Source organism: Miniopterus schreibersii, assembly GCF_964146895.1.
Source record: "Miniopterus schreibersii genome assembly, chromosome: 1".
In the NCBI taxonomy this organism is placed as follows: domain Eukaryota; kingdom Metazoa; phylum Chordata; class Mammalia; order Chiroptera; family Miniopteridae; genus Miniopterus; species Miniopterus schreibersii.
In genome coordinates, this window is record NC_138101.1 from 86,886,837 (window position 1) to 86,909,457 (window position 22,621).

The window sequence follows — 22,621 nt, forward strand, 5'->3', positions numbered from 1 at the left end:
GTTCCTATTGGTTTAAAGATTGTGTTCTCATGCTAGCCGGTGTGGCTCAGTTGAGTGGCGTCCTGTGCACCGAAAGGTCACAGGTTCGATTCCCTGTCAGGACACATGCCCAGGTTGCCTGGTCAGGGAACATGCTGGAGGCAACCAATCGATGTTTCTCTCTCACATCTATGTTTCTTTCTCTCTCCCTCTCTCTCTCCCTCTCCTTTCCTCTTTCTCTAAAATCTATAAAAACATATTTTTAAAGATTGCGTTCTCTTGATTAAAAGTGAAATGAGGGACTTGATATTATTGTTAGGTGCTTTTTGGGGAGGAAAATTTTTCTTTATACCCTTCTAAGTTCTTTGCCTGGCCTAATAATTAAGTTGACATAAGACAGATTAACAGGAGAAAACCAAATTTAATTTCTTACTAAGTCATGGGCAGCTCCTGAACAGTCAGGTTATTGAGGCTTATATGTCATCCTGAGCTAAGGAGAAGGGGTATGGGTCTGGAATTTCATAGGGGAAGGAGACAATTTATTGGGAGATGGGAAGAGAAAATATTTGGTAAACATTGTGCAGTGCATGCTATATCATGCAGAGAAACCTTTCCAATGTAAAAGGAGTTATCTTTGATCATGGCTCTCTTTCTGGTTTAGGCTCCCTAACTAAATTTTTTTAGGCAGTTAAGTAGGGGGAGTAAAATTAAAAACTTCCTGAGTCTTCTGTTTCTTAAGAATAACCCTCATTGCCAAAGAGACATATTTGGGGTGACAGATTTTGCTCCCCTAGCTGTTCGTACTTTATGTAAATAGATTTGACATTGAAATGATCTATATCCATGAAAGTGTAAGTTATATATTATTATAATTAATAAATCTATAATATAATCTATAATAGATTCTGAAAAGGAAGATATAAAGGAAATATTGCAGAGCCTTTATATTTCTCCACTTGTTTTCTTTATACTTTGGAGGTTATCTACCTATGGAAAATGTCCCAAAAAGGAAATAAAATTCAATTTAAGACTTGTTCTAACTTTGTACGCATCCTTTCAATTCTTGGATCTTGCTCATTCTGGTCTAGTTAATTGTACAGTTTATACATGTGATTTTTTTTTTTTTTTTACACAGCAAAAGCACAGACGAATTAAACTACATACTATACAGTTTTTATTGTATTAAGGATTGTTAGATGTTGGGTTCCTTGGGAAATAAACACTTGATTATTTAAGGACCCAATCTGACTCCAAGAGGTGTTTATCAGTATCTGTGCCCTGGATGACCCTCAGAGAGAGTTTGGGGATGGTCCCAGGTGCTACAAGTGTCCACATGACTTTCACCATAATAAAAAAGCTCACTCTCTCTTCTATAAAGCATTTTCATAGTCCTCAGTCTTTGAGACCATAATTTTTTAAAAAAATTAACTATATTATAGTTATTATTTTAAAATCTCATTCTTATCTGCTTGGAAAACATATGTGTTTATTTAAGCCTTGCCAGGTGGAAAAACACTTTAAAAATAAAATTCTGATGCTACAAATGCAAATGAAAAAATTGGGAAGCATCTTATACAGTAGCATGGCTGGATGATCTCCAGTTCAGAAAAGGTTTGCAGAAAGGTAGAGTAAGGATGGATAACAAAGCTGTATGTGAAAGAGTGGCGTGAAGATGTAAGGAGGTTATAAAAAAAGGCTTAAAGAATACAGTGAACCTCTGGTGTTTTTCAGTAGTCATGTTTTAGGCAGAAAACAAGGAAAGGATATGCTCATTGCTTGGGGCAGATCAGATATTGCTCTCCGAAGGTGGGGACATCAGAACTGCTCCATTCCTCTTTGGCTTCCAACTTCCCTTTCAAGAACAATGATCTTCAAATAGAAAACTTCTTGCACAGCAGAGAAAGAATGGAAACCCGCAACAGGTAAAGAGCTAGCCAGAGATCACCTGGTCACTTGAAGTAAATTCAGTTCTCCAGAGAGAGACAAGTGATCTGCCAGGAGCTCTGTCCTTTACACGTGTGATTGGATACCCACTACTGCTAATCTCAAAGGAATGACAGAAAAGAGGAGAGGTGAGAGCAAACTAAAAATGGAACACATGTTATTTTGATATTTGGAAGGCGCATAAAGATATATTCTTTAGATCATAAACTGGTGAATTTGACTGAAATCGCTGGGAGCAGTTTGAAGGGAAAATAGTAAACAAGAGGCTATATTGTGTAGCAGAAACAAGAGACATCCAGTTAACCTTGTGTCTTGTTCTGGGGGGAAGCAGGTGGTGTAGGACTATAAGCGAAGGCCCTACAGGCAGCAGCCTGGGGTCTGACTCCTCACTTTGCCACCATTAAGTGAATGACTGTGGTTATGTCACATAATCTCTCAGAACTTCAATTTCTTCATATATATGCAACTCTGTTGGAATCATGGGCCCATGCAGTTCAACCCCAGGCTGATACTTAAGGAAGCATAACTCAGTATGCAGGAAAAAAATTTCCATCTTTATTTTCCTTTCTCTTAAAATGTATAAAAAAGAATCCAATTCAGAATCTTCAGCTATGCTGTTCATATCCTATTTACTCTTTTCGTTTTTTTCTCTCCCTTCCTCTCGAGAGACTCAAATTTGACAAATGCTGAAAGAGCTCTCTCACTTCCACCGAGACCAGATGGATGTTCCTTCCTTCCCCAGTGCTCCCTCCTCCTTCTACTCACCCAGATCTTTATTCTTTATTGTTTTTGACCAACAACTGGTTTCTCCAGGTATTTTCCTTCCTAAGCTTTTTAGGTTTTATCTTCTCCTATTAATACTCTGTCAATTCTCCAGCTGATACATGAAGAGCCCAGGACCAGTCTGGGTGAGACAGGTCTCCTTAAGTGATACACGGGGTGGGGACAAATGGAGACTTGGGGAAGCAATTATAGGCTGCTTTTCTCAGCCTGGAGGAGGGACAGAGTCTGTGATCAATTTCATTCTTTCAGGGAGCTTTCATTGTGTCCCAGATATGTGTTTGGTTCTGGAAATATAGCAGAGAGCATGACAGACAAAAGCTCTGCCCTCTTGGGCAAATAAGTAGTGATAAGTGGTACGACAGAAATAGAAAGTCAGTACTGGTTGCTGGGTATGGGTCAGCTTCAGTGATGAAGAGTAGAAAAAGTGTCACTTTGACACTTAAGTTAACACTTGGAGGCTGAGAAAGAATGTTTAAGGCAGAGGGAACAGTGATTATATAGACCCTGGGTCTGGCATGTTTGAGAAGCAGGAAGAGTGAAACAGAGATGGCATAAAAACAGACATATAGATCAATGGAACATAATAGAGAGCCCAGAAAATAAACCCACTCTTTTATGGTCAATTAATAATTGACAAAGTAGGCAAGAACATGCTATGGGGTAAAGACAGTCTCTTCAATAAATGGTGTTGGGAAAATCGCACAGATACATGCAAAAAAATGAAGCTAGACCATCTTTTTACACCATACACAAGAATAAGTTCAAAATGGGTTAAAGACTTAAATATAAGATTGAAAATCATAAAAACCCTAGAAAGAAACATAGGCAGTAAAATCTTGGACATTTCTTGTGGCAATATTTTTCTGATATATTACCTTAGGCAAAGGAAACAAAAGAAAAAATAAACAAATGGTACTGTATCAGACTACAAAGTTTTTGCACAGCAAAGGAAATCATCAACAAAATGAAAAGACAACCCAATGAATAAGAGAGTATAATTCCCTAATGATACATCTGATAAGGGGTTAATACTCAAAATTTATAAAGCACTTATACAACTCAACACCAAAAACCATACAATCCAATTTAAAAATGGGCAAAAGACCTGAATAGACACTTCTCCAAAGAGGACATACAGGTGGCCAATAGACATAGGGAAAGATGCTCAATGTCACCAATCATCAGAGAAATGAAAATTACAATCATAAAGAGATATCACCTCATGCCTGTCAGAATGGCTATCACCAATAAATCAACAAACAAGTGTTGGTGAGGATGTGGAGAAAAGGGAACCTCATGCATTGGTGGTGGGAATGCAGAATGGTGCATCCACGGTGGAAAACAGCATAAAATTTCTTCAAAAAAATTAAAAAATGTAACTGCCTTATGACCCAGCAATTCCACCTTGGGAAAATATTCGAAGAAACCAGAAACACTAATTTGAAAGAATATATACCCCCCTATGTTCATTGCAATGTTATTTACAGTAGCCAAGATTTGGAAGCAGCGCAAGTGCCCATCAGTAGATGAGTGAATAAAAAAGCTGTGGGACATTTACACCATGGAATACTATGTATCTATAAAAAAGAAGGCTCTCTTACCCTTTGACACAGCATGGAGGGGACCTGTTATGCTAAGTGAAATAAGCCAGTCAGAGAAAGACAAGTACCATATGATCTCACTTATATATGGAATCTAATGAACAACATAAACTAATAAACAAAATAGAAAGAGACTAATAGATAAAGAAAACATACTGACAACTGTCAGAGGGGAGAGTGGTTGGGGGAGGTGGGTGAAAAATGTGAAGGGTTTAAGAAAAAAACAACAACAAAACTCATAGACACAAACAACAATATGGTGATTACCAGAGAGAAAGAGGGATGGACGAGGTAGAACAGGGTAAAGTGAAAGATAGATGGTGGCCGAAGACTTGACATGGGATGGAGAGCACACAGATGTATTACAGAATTGTGTACTTGAAACCTATGTAATTTTATCAATCAATGTCACCCAATAAATTAAAAAAAGAATGGAGCAGAGAAAGAATAATACTAAGAGGGACCTGGGAAGTCAGGTAATGTTGTGGGACACAAGCCTTGGTGATGATTTTGAGTTTCATTCTAATAGTAAGTGAAATCACTGAAAGGTTTTGAGCAAAGGAATGGCAAAACATGAGTTAAGTTCTTAAAAGATTCCTCTGGTATCTGCGTAGAGAGTGAATGGCAGTGGGGCAGGAATGGAAGCAAAAAAACTGGTTAGGAGGCCAGTCCAGGCAAGAGATGATGTGCCTTGGACTGGAGGGATAAAGGTAGAGACAAAGAGAAGTAAATGGATCTGAGGTAGAATTGCCAAAAGGCTTGATGTAGGAGGTAAAAGAAGGGGAGAAATCAAGGATGATACATTTTTGGCTTGAGCAGTTTATTGTCATTTTTTGAGATGGGAAGACAAAAGGGAGAAGGAAGTCAAGGGTTATATTTTGGATGTGCTTCACTTGACAGACATCCAAGTGGAACTGTCAGATAGGTTCTGTATAAATGAGTCTGGAGCTCAAGGGAGAGGTCAGAGCTACACATCTAAATTTGGGTGTCACCACCAGAGAGACAGTATTCAAAGTCAGGAGGGGAATGAGATCACTTAGCATTAGAAATAGCTGGACAAGAGAAGATGATCCAGGAGCAAGTTCTAAGGCATTCCAACATTTATAGATTTGAAAGGGGGGTAGAAGCCAGTAAAGGGAAACCAGGAGAGTGTGATGTCATGGGTCCAATATGAGGAGAGTTTTTAAGAAAGAGAGTGGTTAGTTGGGTTAAATGTTCCAGAAAAATTGAGTCAGATGAGAAGAGAGAAGAGACCATTGACTTTGGAGCAAGGACGATGGGAGGAGTTTGAGGCAAACAGTTTTAGCCAGATTTGTGTGGTCTGATAAGTGAATAAATTATTGAGGAAGAAAGGCATTGATTTTAGAAAATTCTGTAGAGAACTGTTGTTTCAAAGGGAGGTAGAAAAATGAGTTGGGAGGTGGAGAAGGATTGTGGAGTCAAGGGGAGCACATGTTTGAATGCTTGTAAGCACGACCAGAGGAGAGAGAGAGAGACTGGCTATGCAAAAGAAAGAAGGGATGAGTAGGTCAGTGATGTTCTGAAGAGGGTAATTAAGGGTGGGATCTGGAGCACATTGGGGTCTGTTGTCTTTTGTTGGGAGCAGTGACATTTCTTCTGTTATAACACTTGGTAAGACGGAAAAGGTGGGCACTGTTATGGACTGATTTGTGTCTTCACCAAAATTCATATGCTAAAGCCCTGATCTCAGTGTGACTGTATTTAGAGACAGGGTCTTTATGAAGGTAATTAAGGTTAAGTGAAGTCTTAGGCTGGGGGTTAAGCCAACAGGATTTGTTTTAATATAAAAGGTCCTTATAAGAGAGGAAGAGACACTGGAAAGTGCCCTCTCCACATGTGCACACCCAGAAAAAAAGGCCATGTGAGGACAGAGTGAGAAACCCAGGACGAGAGACCTTATCAGAAACCAACCCCAATGGTATTTTGATCCTGGACTTTTATCCTTCAGAAAATAAATGTTTGTTGTTTAAGCCATCCGGTGTGTGGTATTTTGTTATGGCAGCCTGAGCAGACTTTTGGGCCCCAGACCGACAGGTTTGGGATACAGTAGAAGGCTTACAAAAGTGTTGCCCTCTGAGAGCCTCTTTTTCTCAGTAAAGCATGGGTAAAACCATCCGCTGAGTGTGAGTGTGGAGGGGGCAAGGGTGGGAGGCTGGGGCAGTGAAGAGAAGAAGTGGACTAATGATATTGAGGGAAGAGAATGGGATTTATTAGGGAAGTGTAGGTCTCCTTACTCAAGCACAGTATTTCCAGGTATCATTTAATGCCCACTTGAAGTTTGTAGAGCTGAATTGACAGTGAAGAGTTCTGTGGTTTTTGTCCAGCAGGATTTGGCTGTTCAGGGGGAGGCCCAGGTGGCAGAGAGCTGGATATTTTGGGGGCTTTGAATTTGCCAGACATGGGCAAGAGGGAGAAGCAAGAGAATTAAAGATCATTTCGAGGGCATGAATTAGGAAGGAGAGAAATGAAGATACGAGATGTGTATTGGAGAGGAGTCTCAATGAGATTAAAGAATTATTGCAGGGGGCATATTAGAATAAGTGAGCTGGACAAATAGAATGTGTTAAATGAACAGTAATAAATTATATTTATTATATGAAAGTGGTGATAAGAATACTCACTTCATAGGATTATTCTATAAGGATCAAATGAAAATACTTGGTAAACTATAAGGTGAATTATCAGCCTGGTAAACTAAAGTAATGTAGTACACATATATCTTGATTTCCTTAAAGCATTCCTTCCACTACAGTTGTCACTCATACACTGGATTTATGAACTGCTGAATAATTGCATCAGAAATGGTTGATTCTGCTTATTTTTAGCTCTGTGCCAGCTCCCTTGGCAAAATGGTCAGTACTTCTGTGTAAGACAGTCCTTAAGTGAGAAGTTTCAGAGTGGACATTGGATAAGTAAGGCTTTTATTTCTTTCCAGATGCCAGCAATGACTAGATGGAGAAGATGTTAAAGAGTCAGAATTTTTATTTCAGAAATCTTAAGTAAAAAGTTACAGGAACTTTGAAGAAATATATTCAGTCTGCAATTTTTATATCTGGAATTGCTCAGGCAGAAAGAGAATGAGATAAGACTTCTAAGTTCCAAATTACATGCAATTGTATCTAATAAAGAGATTTAAAAAGTTGAGAAAATATATATTATTACTGGAAAAGAAATAGAAGAGTTGAGAAAAAAGATAATAAGTAGTTGAATTAGATGGAAGCATTCATTGCCTAAGGAAAAAGCCGCAGCTGTAACAAAAATAATCATTCTGAATATTATAGTTCTTGAATTAAAAATGCATTCAGTTTTTGATAGAATTGAAAAAAAGAGGTTTGTTACATAACAAAATGCTTGCACTGTGTGTGCCTTTATCTCAGCTTCTCCTTGCTTCTCTTATATTAATATGCACTTAACATTGATGACAGTCCCATTCCTGTAAAACTTTTTCAGACAAAGTGCCTGAAAGGCCCGCATATCAGGAAAATGAAGGTTCAGACTGAAGGAGGACACCCTGATGCAGCCGTTTTGATGTAGCAGTGGTTGGATCCCCTCGGCTGAAATTAAGGACTCACAGCAATTGTCCTTACGCAGGGTTATCCTTGTGCTGGCTTTGTTAGGTCTCACCTGTGGTCTGACACTTAATGAAGGAATGATGACTCCGTTGGGATGGCTTGAGGAGCCCAGCTCTGTCCAAAATGTGGGATCTGCTTCAGAGTTGGAATCTCTACTTTAGGCCCTTTGGTTGGACTACTAATTTTTCAGAGACCCAATCAAGAGGGGCTGGGGCTGACTTGGCTGATGGTGGGTTGATGGGATGGGTGAAGCTTTGGGAGGCCAGAGCTGGGGGGTAAGAGGAAGAGAGGTGTTGTCCAGATCAACCAGAGCCAAATGTTGGGGATGTCATGGTGGTCACAGTGATTGCTAACCATGGCCAAGAGAGATCCTCAAGGTGAAAATCAGGAAAGGCAAATCTGTCGGGTGGGAATGAGACATGGGATGGGAAGTTGAGAATTGGGTAGGCACAGGAATGCACTAGGGAGGTGAAGGGGCCAGAGGTTCAAAGTGATTGCAATTCTTGCACTAAACCGGAGGAGGGGTGGAGTTCTCTTTGGTTCTGCTTAAAGGCAACAGAGTTGGAAAAAACATTCCTTAAAAGCATTTTTAAAGTACAAATAATGTTCATTGTGAATTGTCATACATTAAAAACTCACTAGAACTCATTACCATGTGTGATCCTACTCACAAACTACTTTTTCAGATGAGTAGGAAATGGGCTGGGAATTAAAGAGCAGAACGGATATTCTGCAAGGGGAAAGGTGCTTTAAAGAACCTGAGATGTCCTGGGAAAGAGGTTCTGCTGCAGACAGACACAGAGTGCAATGGCTCTGCCAAGTATGAACAGAAGACAGTGAAGCAAAAATAAAACACCCAACCCCCGCCTCCCCCGCCACCCCAAAATAAAAATCTGTAACTGGACAAAGTAGCTCTGATTTAACTAGATTCAAAATTATTCCAAGCTTGATATTTTATCAGCTGGAAAATTGTGGATATGCAGATATGAGATAAATACACTTTAATGTGATCTAGAGTTCAGTTTTGTTGAGTAGGTTTATTGCTCCTGAGTTGTGTGAAATGAGACTTGATTGACTGACTACACTGTTCAGAACCCAACGTCACATGGGAATAACTGTATTTCTTCTTTTCTAAGAGTATTATGTTGTGCTGTTTCCTTGTTGAATTTCATCTGTTATTGTTCCATTTTTTGATGGATAGGTCTCTTAGGGTGCTCTCATAACCCTTCATAATTACAGTTTACCTAAACAAAGTAATTTTGGTTACCCAATTCTCTTACACTTTTATTTAATATTGGTAAGAACATTTGGACAACGGCATTTTAAATACAGTAAAATCTCAATTAAATAGAATGAACAGAGACTGGTTCTTCTGGTTAATTGAAACATAATTAGCTGGGGGTTGATTGGAAGACCCTTTTGGTTCTAATTCTTTGTTGACTTTTTTTCTAGAATTTTATCTTTCTTTTCAACTGGATCATCTCTAGAATCTATATTTCCCTGGATGAGGTATAATCTCAAAGTAACTCAGATCCAGTTATCATTTATCCAGTCATCCATTTTTAAAAATTATGTTAGGGGGCTACTAATAGATGAGAAAGATTGCAATCACGTCAAAGACAGACATGGAAACAGTGTGACAGTGAGTCAAGGGCAAATTCTAGAAGTTGATTTTGAACAAATTCTAGTTCATAGCTTTTCATTGTCTTGCAAAACATGGGTCAGAGGAAAAAAATTTTGATTGAAAGGGAGATTCTTGTGTGCTTCCTGTTAACAGAATAAAGCAGTTTCTGTCTTATTTCAGAGTTTGGAAAATCATTATTATCTATGACAGGGTCTTTTGCTTCTTTTCACGTTTATAAAATTGCCACTATAAGATGAGATGTTCCACCTGCTATTTTTATTCTATTATTACATATTTTCTTGTTTTTTATTTCATATCTAAGGTGTCCCCAAAAGTTTGGACATGATTTCTTCAAGATTTTTTTGCACTGATTTTCATTTCGATGTCACTCACCCGAATTCCACAAGTAAACCCAAACAGCCTTTGTAAGACATACAAACAAACATCCACCAGTTTTGAATGTTAAGTCGGTAAATTAGGATTCTGCTCACATGTGTTCAGTGATGAGCTTTTGCAGTTTTTATTTTTAATTATCCAATTTCCGTGGAGCCTCCATAAATATATTTTAAAATATATCTTTATTGATTTCAGAGAGAGGAAGGGAGAGGGAGAGAGAGATAGAAACATCAATGATGAGAGAGTCGTCATTGATCATTGATTTGTTAACCCAGCTGGGGATCAAGCCTGCAACCCGGGTATGTTCCCTGACCAGTAATCAAACCATGATCTCCTGGATCCTAGGTCAGTGCTCAGTCCATGAACCACACCTGGCTGGGCTGGAGCCCCCATATTGATTAAGAAGCTTCTTCACGTTGGCACCCAGTGTTGGAACCAGTTCTCATTTCTTGTTTTTCCTTGCTCTGATCAGAAACTGTTTTACTACCCTATTAAATTTTGTTCATTTTTCAAAAGAGAAGATTCCATAAAATTCTTTACACGAGGTCCCTAGTTTTGGACCTAATGCTATCTTGAAAATGACTATGAAATATGAATTTGTAAAAATGAACAAGTGACTTACAGGTTATAAGAGTTTTCACTCTTTGATGACTAAACTTATTTTAAGTATTTTAAAATTCTTAAGTGTTATCAGGTGACTATATGGCTATCTCAAACACTACCATAGAGTCAACATGGAATACAGATAAAAGTTATTTTCTCGTTGAAGTTCTTATCTCAGTATTCACTTCTCCAAGTTTTCTTGAAGAAATATTTAGTTCACAGAGAAATTTATTCATTTTTTTGGTTGGGATGAAAACCTTTTTAATTGGGGTTGCATAGCTAATATGGACACTTAAATATGGATTTTAACTGATATTTTAAAAATATTTCCAATTCATACCCTTGACCTTTTCTTAGGAAAGGCTGGCATCCTTCAACTATTACACAGTTTGCTTGAACAATGTCCATTGGAGGGTTTTGTTTGGTGGGCCAAGGGGAGGCTACTTGTGTGTTTTCTGTAGTGGAGCTCTGAGTAGGATGAGCCCTACTCAGTACCACTGTTCTCAATACCATAAATAGTATTTCCTTTGTTGAGCTTTTCATCTGAAAAGTTAAACAAACAAGAGCAACAGCAAACACTTATTAGCAACATGGTAACTTAGTTCTTTTTATTCTTACAGTTTTTCAGACCATTTCTTTGTTTTCCCCACTAATGCTTCTAGCCATAAGACAGTGACACATTTCTTGAAAGCCTAGATTGTTATGAAAAAACTATCAGGGCAGAACTTGATCCATGAGCCTTTTAAGACTTTGTTACTCAAATAGTGATCTTCAGTCCAGCAAGATTGGCGACACCTGGGAGCTTGTTAGAAATACAGAATATCAGGCCCCACCCAGATCTCCTGAACCAGAGTCTGCATGTTAATAAATATCCCAGGTGATTCATGGGCACATTGGATTTGAGAGGCACTGCTTCAAGAGGCCTGCCATGACAATGACAACTTGCTGAGTACTCCTGTGAGGACTCCTACTGAGTACTGCTTAAGTGGGCCCTCTGTTCCAATCAGAGCATTTTCATGCATTATTTCTTATAAACTGTACCAAATCTATTGCAGAGATAGTATTATCTCCATTTTGGGAATGAAATTAAAAGCATAGAGGGGTTAAATAACTTCCTTGGTGCTAAGAATCCAGTGTGTAGCAGACCAGGGATCTGAACTCTGGTCAGTTTGCACCCAAGTTTATGTTCTTGATCAGGGTCGTCTGTTTACTCAACTGGGAAAAATTTTCAGCACTTTCATTCAGAGTGTTAAAAGGTAATTTTAATAAAATCATGTCTCTCATACTGGTATGAAAATGAACACTTTAAAGATTATATTTAGCTCATCAGTGAGAAAACTGGTCAGGTGTTACAGCCAGATCAAAGGAACAGATGCCTTTATAGGTCAGGGATATTGGGATGTATGCACAAACGGAGGCAAACTAATTTTCCCACTGGGGGGGAGAGTCATCTCTCCACTGGACATAACTTATTTGCATGCCTATAGACAAGAATTATTTTTGCATTGCTGTCAGCTAGCTACAATTTATAGAACTGCAAAGTAGCTCTGTTAAAGAAAAAAATTATTCATGACACTTGCTAAAATGGTAAGACAGACTTTATTCAGTTTTTATTCAGTTCTATTGCGATAGGTATAGGGACCATTACAGTGGTGCAGTGGGGGACAGAGATTGAGCTCTACTCTAAAATCAGTAAGGAAATGTGGGAATGTGTAGCAGAGGAGCAGGCCAGGGGTCAGTGGATGGCCTTAAACAAGATTCAACTGAGTAAATTTTAAAGATCTTATTGGCTTTAAATTATCCAGGGATTCATGAATCGGGCAGCATCCTATCTAGCAGAGAGAGAGGAGCTTCAAAGAGCTGTGGAAAAGGAAAGTCTTCTAAAGGCGGGAAAAGAGTGGGATAAGGGCGTTTTCTATTAAGGAGTGCAAAAGGTAGATTGTTTTATGCTTAGGCCACTTTCCTGGGGGGATAAGAGTGGTCTATAAGGCCAGGCCACTTCCCTCACTCGTGCTGATCACGTAATTCCAGATTGACTGGTTACAGGTTAGAGGCTGAGACTGCAACTAGGTTAGGTATTAAGTCTTGGTTTGCTTACGTGGGGCTTAGCACATGTGACTCAACTTTGGGCCTGCTACTTGTATTTTTTATTTTTATTTTTTTAATATATCTTCATTGATTTCAGAGAGAGGAAAGGAGAGGGAGAGAGAGAGAGATAGAAACATCAATGATGAGAGAGAGTCATTGATCGGCTGCAGCCCGCAACCCGGGCATGTGCCCTGACCGGGAATCGAACCCTGATCGCTTGGATCCTAGGTCGATGCTTAACTGCTGAGCCACGCCCGGCCGGGCCTGCTCCTTGTATTTTTAACAATGGGAAATTACTAAGAGGGAGCATCAAGGGCAAGAAGTGATTCAACTAATCAGGCCTGACAAGATTCTTGCCGAAGGCAGGCCAGGGTGATCGGATAGCACCTGGGGATGGTGAGGGATGACGGATTCAGTCAGATACTGAGGGTGAGCACATGTGGAGGAGGAGGAATTATGGCTAAACTGACTTAGCAAGCTTCTTGCTAAAATGTGGCTCTTAAGGCCATGCCCAAAGGTTGGGCTTAGTTGAAAAACGTCTCAGAGGAGCCTGACCAGATCTTGGTCAAGGAGACAATCTTTGTCAGCAACCATAGACTCAGAATCAGTTAACCTGAAGGGGGGACAGAGGAAGGGTGCTGTAGACAGTGAAGTAGCTCTCCATTGAAGGATTCGTTTCCCCTACAAGGGGAGGTAGAATAGCACATTGGTTAAAACCAGAGAACTGTGGTGTCTAGGTTCGAAACTCCACTTCAGTTCTAACCAGTAGAGTACTTTTCGGTATGTTCTTCAATCTTACAGTGTCTTATTGTCCTCATCAATAAGTAGATGCAGTCCTTACATGGTCTTCATTGAGAGGTATAAATGAAACGATAGCTGCATAAGGTGTTTCAAACACTGCCGGACACCTAATGACCATCCAGTAGATGTTGTGACTGTGATCTTCACCCTTAACCAGGAGGTATATCAGAATTTTTGCATCAAGGAATGTGGATATTGGTATTAAAAATATACTCAGTTTACTCAAGGTTTTCAAATTCAAAGAGAGCTCAGAACAATCTTGGCTATGTAGGGTAAGAAAGCACTGTTGGAGGTGGGTTATAAAAGACTCAGAAAGCTGCACTGTAGATGAGTTCTACTCTGGCCCCCAAGGGTCTTGCACTTAAGGACCTGTGAAATGAGACATGAGTGCCCCAGTGAATGTCACTTGTTTTCTTCCGAATGAGCTCCCTTAAAAGTTTTATCTCTACTTTGCCAAAGGCTCCATTTCCTATTTAGGATCCTATTCTTGCTCTCCTGAATTTAAAATTTTAATAAATCTCTATACCAAAATTGCCCTTTTGGTAATCCTCACCTCAACCTTCTCACGTAATGCTTCTGGTTTGCTCCGAAGACTCATGTGGAAGCCAGGCCCACTTGTTCCTCTGAGGGCAAGCAGCAGAGTGGAAGGGACTGAAATTCAGAGGAAGTGAGTGTCTATCAGGTTCATTGCTGTGGATTCCTCCTTTTACATTACAGTGATAGGCAGTAATACTGTTAATGGTTTAGGACAATTTTGTGCTTCAATGGATAAGTTTGGATTGTTCAGATCACACACTCCTAAGTTATTTGGTTCTAATCCTTTGGGAACAATTTTACAACATTGTAACTTATAGGTAACTTAGAGCAATGTAAAATAATTCTTGTCTATAAACATGCAAATTACGTTCTATCTGGTAGATGTATAATTGACTTCCTTGTCCCTCTCCCAATTTTGCCGCCATTTGCAGGTTCATCTCAGTAGTCCTGATTTATAAATGTATCTGTGCTTTGGCTTCTCCTGGTTCCCTCATTATGTATAAAATAAAATCTTTAAAGTGTCTCATTTTATATCTGTAGGATATTTATGAGTTTACATTTTTGTAAATGGCTTTCAACAATGGTAGGGGGGCTGGAATACATTATGGCAGCTAATTTAGTAGTAAAGACCTAGCTAATTATTATTTGTCAAGGGCAACTAAAAGCAAGTAAAAATTAAGAGAAAGCCAAGTCAACAGAAATTATTTGCAGAATTTTTGCAAGTTCAGTTGGCTTCAGTGTTCCCGTATAAAAGGTGAAGTTTATGTGGTCATTTTACAAGCAGTTTCTATATTTTTTGAAATAAATGTTATCTACCAAAACACAGATTCATGGTTTCTTGAGATTAATATGATTACGGAAAATAGCCAGCATTCATTCTGCAAACTCAGCATGGTAAGCGTGTATTTGCCTATCTGACCTCCTCATCAGACTTTTTGTTCAAAGGCAACAGGGACACTTGTCTTGTTCCTTGTCTTATTTCCAGCAGCCACCATTCTTAGTGGCACATGGTATGGGTTCCATTGATACCTGGTGAATGACTGAACAAAGAGGCCAAAGTCTGCCCATCTCTGTAGGCACCAAGACTTGATTTTGTTAGTTCCTGTGTGTGATTGGTATTTCAAAGGCAGATTTTTGTGTTAACCAAGCTCATAGGCAGGCAATTTATAAACCAAAATACTAGTCAATTAGATAGAGTAATCAAACTATGCAGCGGGCTGGATGCATGCCTTTCTCTCAGGAAAACTGCATGGAGGGGGCACATTATAGTTAGTAGTTTGCTCAGTGAGCTTGAAGTCAGAACACAGGTGGCCACTATTGCCTCTGTGCTGGAGGCAGACCAGCCTGTCACACCTCTTTACAGGGGACTTTCTGCTGGTGGTCAGCAAGGGGAAGGAGCAGGAGAAGTATATGGAAGAGCTCTAACCCTTTGGGCCTTCCAATTTAGGCTGCATTTCCCATCTGCTAAGAAATTCTTCAAAGAGAGTAATAATTTGGTTTTAAGCTTTTCATTGAGATCTGCAACTAAGTTTTACCCCCTTTATGGCCACTGTAAATAGAATTTGGATGTTCTTGAAACTTCTTAGTCACCTACAGGCGGATTATGTTGAGGGATGTTTCACTTGTCCAGGGGACTGATTGCGTGATTGCACTAACCACAAGTTATACTCAGAAGGTGATGTAAACTCTGTTTGAGGTCCTTGGAGATGCCCACTAAATATTGATGATGTTGTTTTGTAGGGACCAAATCATGTTTGTTTGTGAGACATTCTTTGCATTATCAGAATCATTTATTATTTTTCAGGAGTGTTTTAGCTTCTTGCTATTCTGTGAAATCTTGCCTGGTGGCTTTGTAAACCAATCACTTTTAACTCAAGACTGGCCTATAAAGAGAAAATTTCTAAAAAGCAGGTCAACCACACAGATGATCATGATAGAAGAAATGTTTGTTTTTGTGTATGTTTTTTTCCCCCAGTCTTACTAAAGATTTTTCCCCCTCCAACATACTGAAGTGATGAAAGACTTGGTTGAAGTACCTGAAGTCTTGGTTGCCAGTACTAAATGAATAAATTCTCTAATTAAATAATGAAAGCAGTCAGAATCCATAACATGGCTTGCAAGGAATGGAGAAAAAGGAATTTGTATCATTTAATGTTTAGCAAACGGTCAATAAAAGATAAGTCATGGTCAGGGGCTCTGTATGTCCAGCTAAGGAGTGTGGAGCATGTTCTGAGGCTGATGGGGCTCTTGGGAGGTCTTGGAGCAGGGACATGACATGATCAAATGTACATGAGGCCACTCATCTCAGGGGCAGTGAGGATGGAGCAGAAGGGAAAAGAGGTTGGTTGGGATGTTTAGAGAAGCAAGCAGGCAGTGAGTCCTGGGAAATGCTGTAACGGAATACCAACCAGTTGCTTTAAAGTAACATACAGAAAAAGAAGAACCATGGGAGACACCAACACTATGGACTGGTCCAAGGAAGAACCTGCAAAAGGACCCTAATCATCAGTCAGAGGTAGAAAAACAAAGAGAGGACTGTGATGGGAACAGCTGCAGAGTGAGTGGTCAGTGATTCGCATACTTCTGGGGAGTGAAGGAAGAAGACGGAAATGTGCCCTAAATTTGGAGATGCTTTCCAAAGAATGGCTTAGTGGATTTGTAGGTAAAGCAAAGGGACAGTAGTAGGTTGCAGTTTGAAGGAGGGGCAAGGCATCAGTTAGAAGAGAATAGCAGAATGAGTTTGGCTTGTTTATAACTTTGAGACGGTAGAGAATGAGCATGAGAAGGAGGAGATGGTGGAAAGGAAAGGCTGAAGATTCAGTGAAGAGAAAAAATGAAAGGATGGGCCTGGATCTTAGAGGGGACAGGGAGGGATAGGCTGGCAGGTGGCTTGTCCTTTTGTAAAAGGAGAGAGACTTTTTTCTCTGAGATGGAAGACGAGGATGGCTTATGGCTAAGCATCAATTCACACCAGGCAGCGCTATTTTTTTTTTTTTTTCTTTCAGAAATAGGAAGCATGATTAAGTAAGTTAGGAAGACACAGAATAGTGAAGACTGCAGAATAGTGAATGTGGAAAGGAGCTATTGAAGGAAATGGAAGGGGGAGGTAGCTGGCAATACGTAATAGAATTGTCAAGGTGAACAAAAGGCCAAGCAAATTGGACACCAGGAGTTTATCAAAGCACCAACCCACCTACTGTGTGATTTATTTTCCCCCAGCAGTCCTGGGGGCTTAGGTATAGGAATGTATTATTCCAGGAGTTCTATTGCTCTTATCACAGATTTGCTGGGTGAGTGTGATAAAACGTCAAGGGAACTGGAAATTGAGTGTGCTGGTAAGATGCTACAAATGGTACAAATGAGCAGACAAGCAATATTACATAGTGACAAGTGGGCAGAGATTGTGATCTTATAATGGAGCAGTTGAAGAGGCATTGAAGGGGCAGTTGGAGCCTTCTCAGCAGTGTGGGCTGGGAGATTTTAGGCTCTAACTTGGTCCACCAAGTCCCAGTACACCTCCAAGAGGGTGGCCACTGTTCCTCCCGTGACTTGTTTTGGGAGCACTCACAACTGTATAGTTCTGCAGATTACACATGGACTGATCCTTTTTCTCTTCTTTAGCTAATTCTGATAAGATGTTGTTATAAGGGGTTTTCATCAGAAAATTGAAATGTAAAAGTATCAGAGCTGACAGAAACATAATTGTTATTTTGAACCCACAGGAGTCTGGCCCTGGGGATTTTAGTTCTTACAACTTATCTGGCAGCCCTCATGACTCCTGTGCTTTTTCTCTCCCCAGACCCAAATACTCAGACTACCAACTTCAGTTAGTTTTAGGGAGTCCCTCTCCATTTATATCCTGGACTTCTTCTAACTGAACGTGAGCTCCCCACAGCAGGCTGTGGTGTGCTTTACCTCCATAGCTTCCTCTACCATGGCAAGTTCTCCCTGATATCCAGTCCTTGTGGATGGGACTTTCTAACCTGACCCCCAGTAAGCCTTCCTGGGTTATAAGTCAGCCCCTACTCATCTTGTACAATTTCCTTTTTCACCAGATTGCCTCTGACTCCAGGTCTGTGGAATTCCTACTTTCATCTCAATCAAGTTGTCTCTGCCCCATTCACAAGGGCTCCCCCTTTATGATCGTATCATCTCCCAAAGGCTCCAGCCTCCTAATACATCATCTTGGGGAATTTCAACAAATAAATTTAGGGGGACACAAACATTCAATCTATAGCATCTTTATACCTAATTTATTGAGTAAAGATTTAAAAAAGGAAACCCTTAGGTTCAAAGACCACAGTCAGAGAGTGGAGCCCAGGTTCAAAGTCTGGTCCTACTGACACCTAAGACCCTGTTTTTTCCTATGACTTCATTCTCTCCTGGCCACCTTACCCCAGACTCTTCATTTGCCTTCCATGGGTCTTCTGTGATTTAGCTGAGCAGAACTGTTTTGACTTTTTATTAACAAAGATGCTCTCCAATTTAAGGAAAGTTATATGACATTAAACCCTATGGGTGCCTGCTCGTTACAGTTTTACAATTCAGTATTGCAAAGCCATCATAATTCAAAGCACTGCTGGCTTGGTAATTCACTTCATTAACGGTGCTGCCTGAATAAAATACACAGCCAATTAGAAATAAACAAATCCTTGGAAAGTATGATAATACATTCAGGAAGCACAGAAGGTGAGACATATAGACAGAAGGAGGGAGAAGGGGGAAGGCAGTGGGGGAGGGCAGGAAGCATATCAGGATAAAGAGGGATTTTGTGAGCCCATATGGACTCTGTGTTTCTAGGAGGCATTTCTGAGAAATATTAGAGAACTTTCTTGTTTATGTCTCTACCTGTACACCTCCTGATCCTTCACCTCCCGTATCCAATTTATTTTGAAGTCCTGTCAGTCTTATCTCCAGAATGGATCTTAAATCAGCTTCTCTTCAGGCTGATGGATGGACAGTGTGGTGCCACCGTCCACGGCGGTGTCCCAGTCCCCTCTCTTCCTGGGGCTCTCAGGATGGGCACTCTTTTCTGATTCCCCGCAGGCAGGTTGGGCATGTGACTAGTTCTGGCTGGGCTAGAGCACCCAGACCCAGGGTAAGACTGCCTGTGGGGCATTCTGCCGCAGCAGGGATGGGAGCAGGCTGTTGAAATGAAGGTGCCCAAGACTGAAGCTGTCCGGACCCTCACGTTGCATGAGGCCCGGCTGCCCTAAGGAGCCACTCCGCCATGCAGTGGGCATTTCATGAGCAAGTAACAGAACTTCGTTATGTAAAACAACTGTGAACTGGATGTTGTTTTTTATGACATCTAAGTCGCCATCATATCTCTTAGAACCCAGCAGAAGCCTCCTAACTTTACCACCTTTTCTGTTGTCCTACTTCCCCTTATTTTATTCCTCTGTGTAGTAAACCCCTTAAAACGTACACTGGGTCACATCACGCCCCTGCCCCAAGCCTTCTGTTGCTTCTCCTTACTCAGATAAATTCCCAACCTGGTTTACCAGGCCTGTCTGCTCTGGCCCCTACTGACTACTCCAAACGCCATTAGTCTGTAGCCGTGAACCCCACTTGCTTTCTTTCAGTTCCTCAAGCATTCTGGGTTACTCCCCATTCTGGGGCCTTTACACATGTTTTTCCCTCTTCCTGGAATGTCTCTCCCCCCACTTCCCAAAGTTTCATCTAGCTCATTTGGATTATCCTTGAGATTACCACCTAAATGACACTATCTCAGAGGCCCCTCCGTGTGCAGGGGTCTCCCCATTATATTCCTTCAAGGCACCTGCTGCTGTTTTAATGGCCCTAATCACAGTTCATAGCTCTATACTATATTCGTTTGTGTGGATTTTTGTTGATATATCTTTCTTCCTAACCAGACTGCAATCTCCAGTAAGGAAAGGGACCATGTCTGCTTTATCTACCCCCATGTCCTAAGCATCCGGTGCCTGGCTCCCAGCCCATATTAAGTTGTCTTCAGCAAATATCTTCAGGATTGTTAAATAAATGCATCAACGGTAGTCAGAGTTGTATGCACAATTTGAAGGCTAAGGGAAGTGTATGTGGCACTTTTTGAGCATTGACTATATCAGGCATGGTACCAAGTGCTTTACAACCATTTCTGTGTCACTACATATCATGACAGTAACATTATGAGGGAAGGATTAGAGATGTGGAAACTGATGCCCGGAGTGGTTAAGTAGCATGCATATGTCCATGAGGCTCCTTAGGCAGCCTGACTCCATAACCCCTTGCTTTTTTGTTGCTGTTGTTAATCCTTACTGGAGGACATTTTTCCATTGCTTCTAGGTAGAGTGGAAGGGAGGGAGGGCCGCACACGCCCTGACCAGGGCGGGGATAGAACCTGCAACCCAGCTACATGCCCTTGACTGGAGATCAAGCCCATGACTCTTCGGTGTGTGGGCTGACGCTCTAACCCCTGAGCCACACAGGCCAGGGCCTTGCCTTTTTATTTGGTTTTGTTCCAACTCCAGTTTTTCAAGTTCATAAGGCAATAGTAACAGGCCCTGTATCACAGTTACTATAATCATAAAAGGCCAAATTTACCTTGCGTTGTTTTTAGAGAGAACTATTGATCTCCTTTGTCTGCATGCCTCCTACCAGAGACAACATCTTTTAAAAATAAAGTCTGCTCACACACACGATGATTAAAACTATTCAACAACTCATTCATTGTACATAATAACCTCAAAATATGAAAACATAAAATTATAAAGTCTCCCACAAGGAGCTCTTTTCTTTTTGACATTATAGTGTGCACTCCTTTTTTTTTTTTTTTTTGAATTTAGACCCTCCAGAAGTGAAAATATTAATTTCCTTTTCCATGGAGAATAATAATGGAATAAAAACCAGACTTCATTTGAGCATACTTTAGCAATTAAATCTGATTTCTGTTAACAACATCTTGTAAGCTCATTTTAAATCAATCTTTCTTTAAAATCTCTTTTGTGAAACAGCACCTATCTGAACAAGACGCCTCTCGAGCTGACAGAGAGATGCACAAATCTGCAAAATGACTTCGAGAGGATATTTAACGTGGTTAAAAGGTAAGTTCTACTCTTTTATATTCAAAATATTTTATAGCATCTTTGAAATCATCTGGAAAATAAGGCTGTGTTCCTGCTCAGGCTTGACCTTGAGCTTGGATGCTCCCTGGGGGCGGAAGATGACAAGATGCAGAACAGTGCAGCCCAGGATCAGACCCTGGCGGCCAGGACTCTTCATCTGTCCCTGGGTCCACACGTCCACTAAGAACTCTGTGTAGTTCTGCTGGCTAAACTTCTATAGGCCTTCAAACTTTTTGAGAAACCTCTAAACATTCTGGACCTGATTTTAGAAAAATTCACACTTGTATTAAATTGCTACAATCGCAGAAGGTCAGCAGATTTACCCCAAGTCCAGCTGTGGCTCACTCTCGACTTCCCCACACCTGCTTACAATCCTGTGTTTTTAGAGAGTTCCTGACACTATCTTCTCCAAATTGGGGAAAAGCAGATCTAAAAGCTACAAAGCTTCAGACATGGAAGAGCCACTGGTCGCCTAGGAGTCAGAGGGCAGAGGCCCTTCCTTGCTCATATCTGGAAGGAACAGAGGCTGACACTCTGGCCAAGAAGGTGCCTTTGGGGTGGGGCATGTGGTTAGACCTGTAATCTCCCTCAAATAAACTGATCGCTGTTGCATTTTTCTGTGGGCTTCCCTGACAAAGTGGGAAGATTATGCACAGTAGGAGGCATAGCAGATTTCCTCATGCCAGTCTCATGCAAGGGACACTCAGTGACCTTCTCTTCTCCATATTTTTATATATTTTCTCTTTTTCTTCCTAAAAATCTCTCTCCCTCTTTCTCTTTCCCCCCTCTCCTCTCCTTTTCTCTCCTCCCTCTTTGTCTTTCTCTCAGTGTCTCTCTGTCTCTGTCTCTGTCTCTGTCTCTGTCTCTCTCTCTCTCATACACACACACACACATTTCTTCCACTTTTAATGTTAAATATAGTGTTTGTGAGAGGAAGGAGTTAAAAAGGCTGCCTAAAATCTTTTCACTCCCTTCCCTAGGGGTGTGGGAGGTTGTGTGTATGTATGTGCGTGTGTGAGGGAGAGAAACCAAGGAAGGCAACCTGGTCTAATCTCTTTTTAACTGCATCTCTGTGTTATAGGCTAATGATATTTGCTAGGAGAAAGAGACCTTATCGGTTGAAAGCCCCTAACAGGCTGTTCCCTGGCTAAAGTATTACTTACAGTAAATGGAACCCGGAATTTATGAGGCAGGTCTCCCTGGAGAGTGGCTCCTAAGCCATCCAAGTCTCTGGGTATAAAGGGAAATGTACCATAGTTTAAATGTTCCTGCTGGGCAAGGAACCCCTCTGACCTCACTCGGAGACCTCACCTACTATTCTGAGCCAAGGGACATGTCCAGTGTAGGAAAATAGGACCAGGGAGCCACCCTTGCTTTCCCAGGCTCCTCTCTGCTTTGTCTGGGACTCTTGGCTACCTGGATCATTGAAATTATTAGGAAAGCCTGATACTGGGGGAGATCTCTGATTTGAGTGCATCTGGTGTATGTTAACTCAAGTTATTACAAAAGGATAGCCCTGTTAAAATGTTTGTTTTCTTTTCCTTCAATTCCAACTCCTGGGCCCTAAGCTTCCTGGAGAAGCCGACT

The 22,621-nt window shown here is 40.7% G+C and overlaps 1 protein-coding gene across 1 annotated transcript in view; it reads left to right on the top strand.

The window, feature by feature from the left end:
* ST8SIA6 (ST8 alpha-N-acetyl-neuraminide alpha-2,8-sialyltransferase 6) overlaps positions 1-22,621 on the top strand; it is a gene marked incomplete at its 5' end in the record, with an annotated part of 110,866 nt that overhangs the window by 23,329 nt on the left and 64,916 nt on the right. Inside the window, one exon of the mRNA XM_081147696.1 lies at positions 20,924-21,013. Coding sequence (XP_081003822.1) covers positions 20,924-21,013 — 90 coding nt within the window. The remainder of the gene's footprint in view (positions 1-20,923; positions 21,014-22,621) is intronic.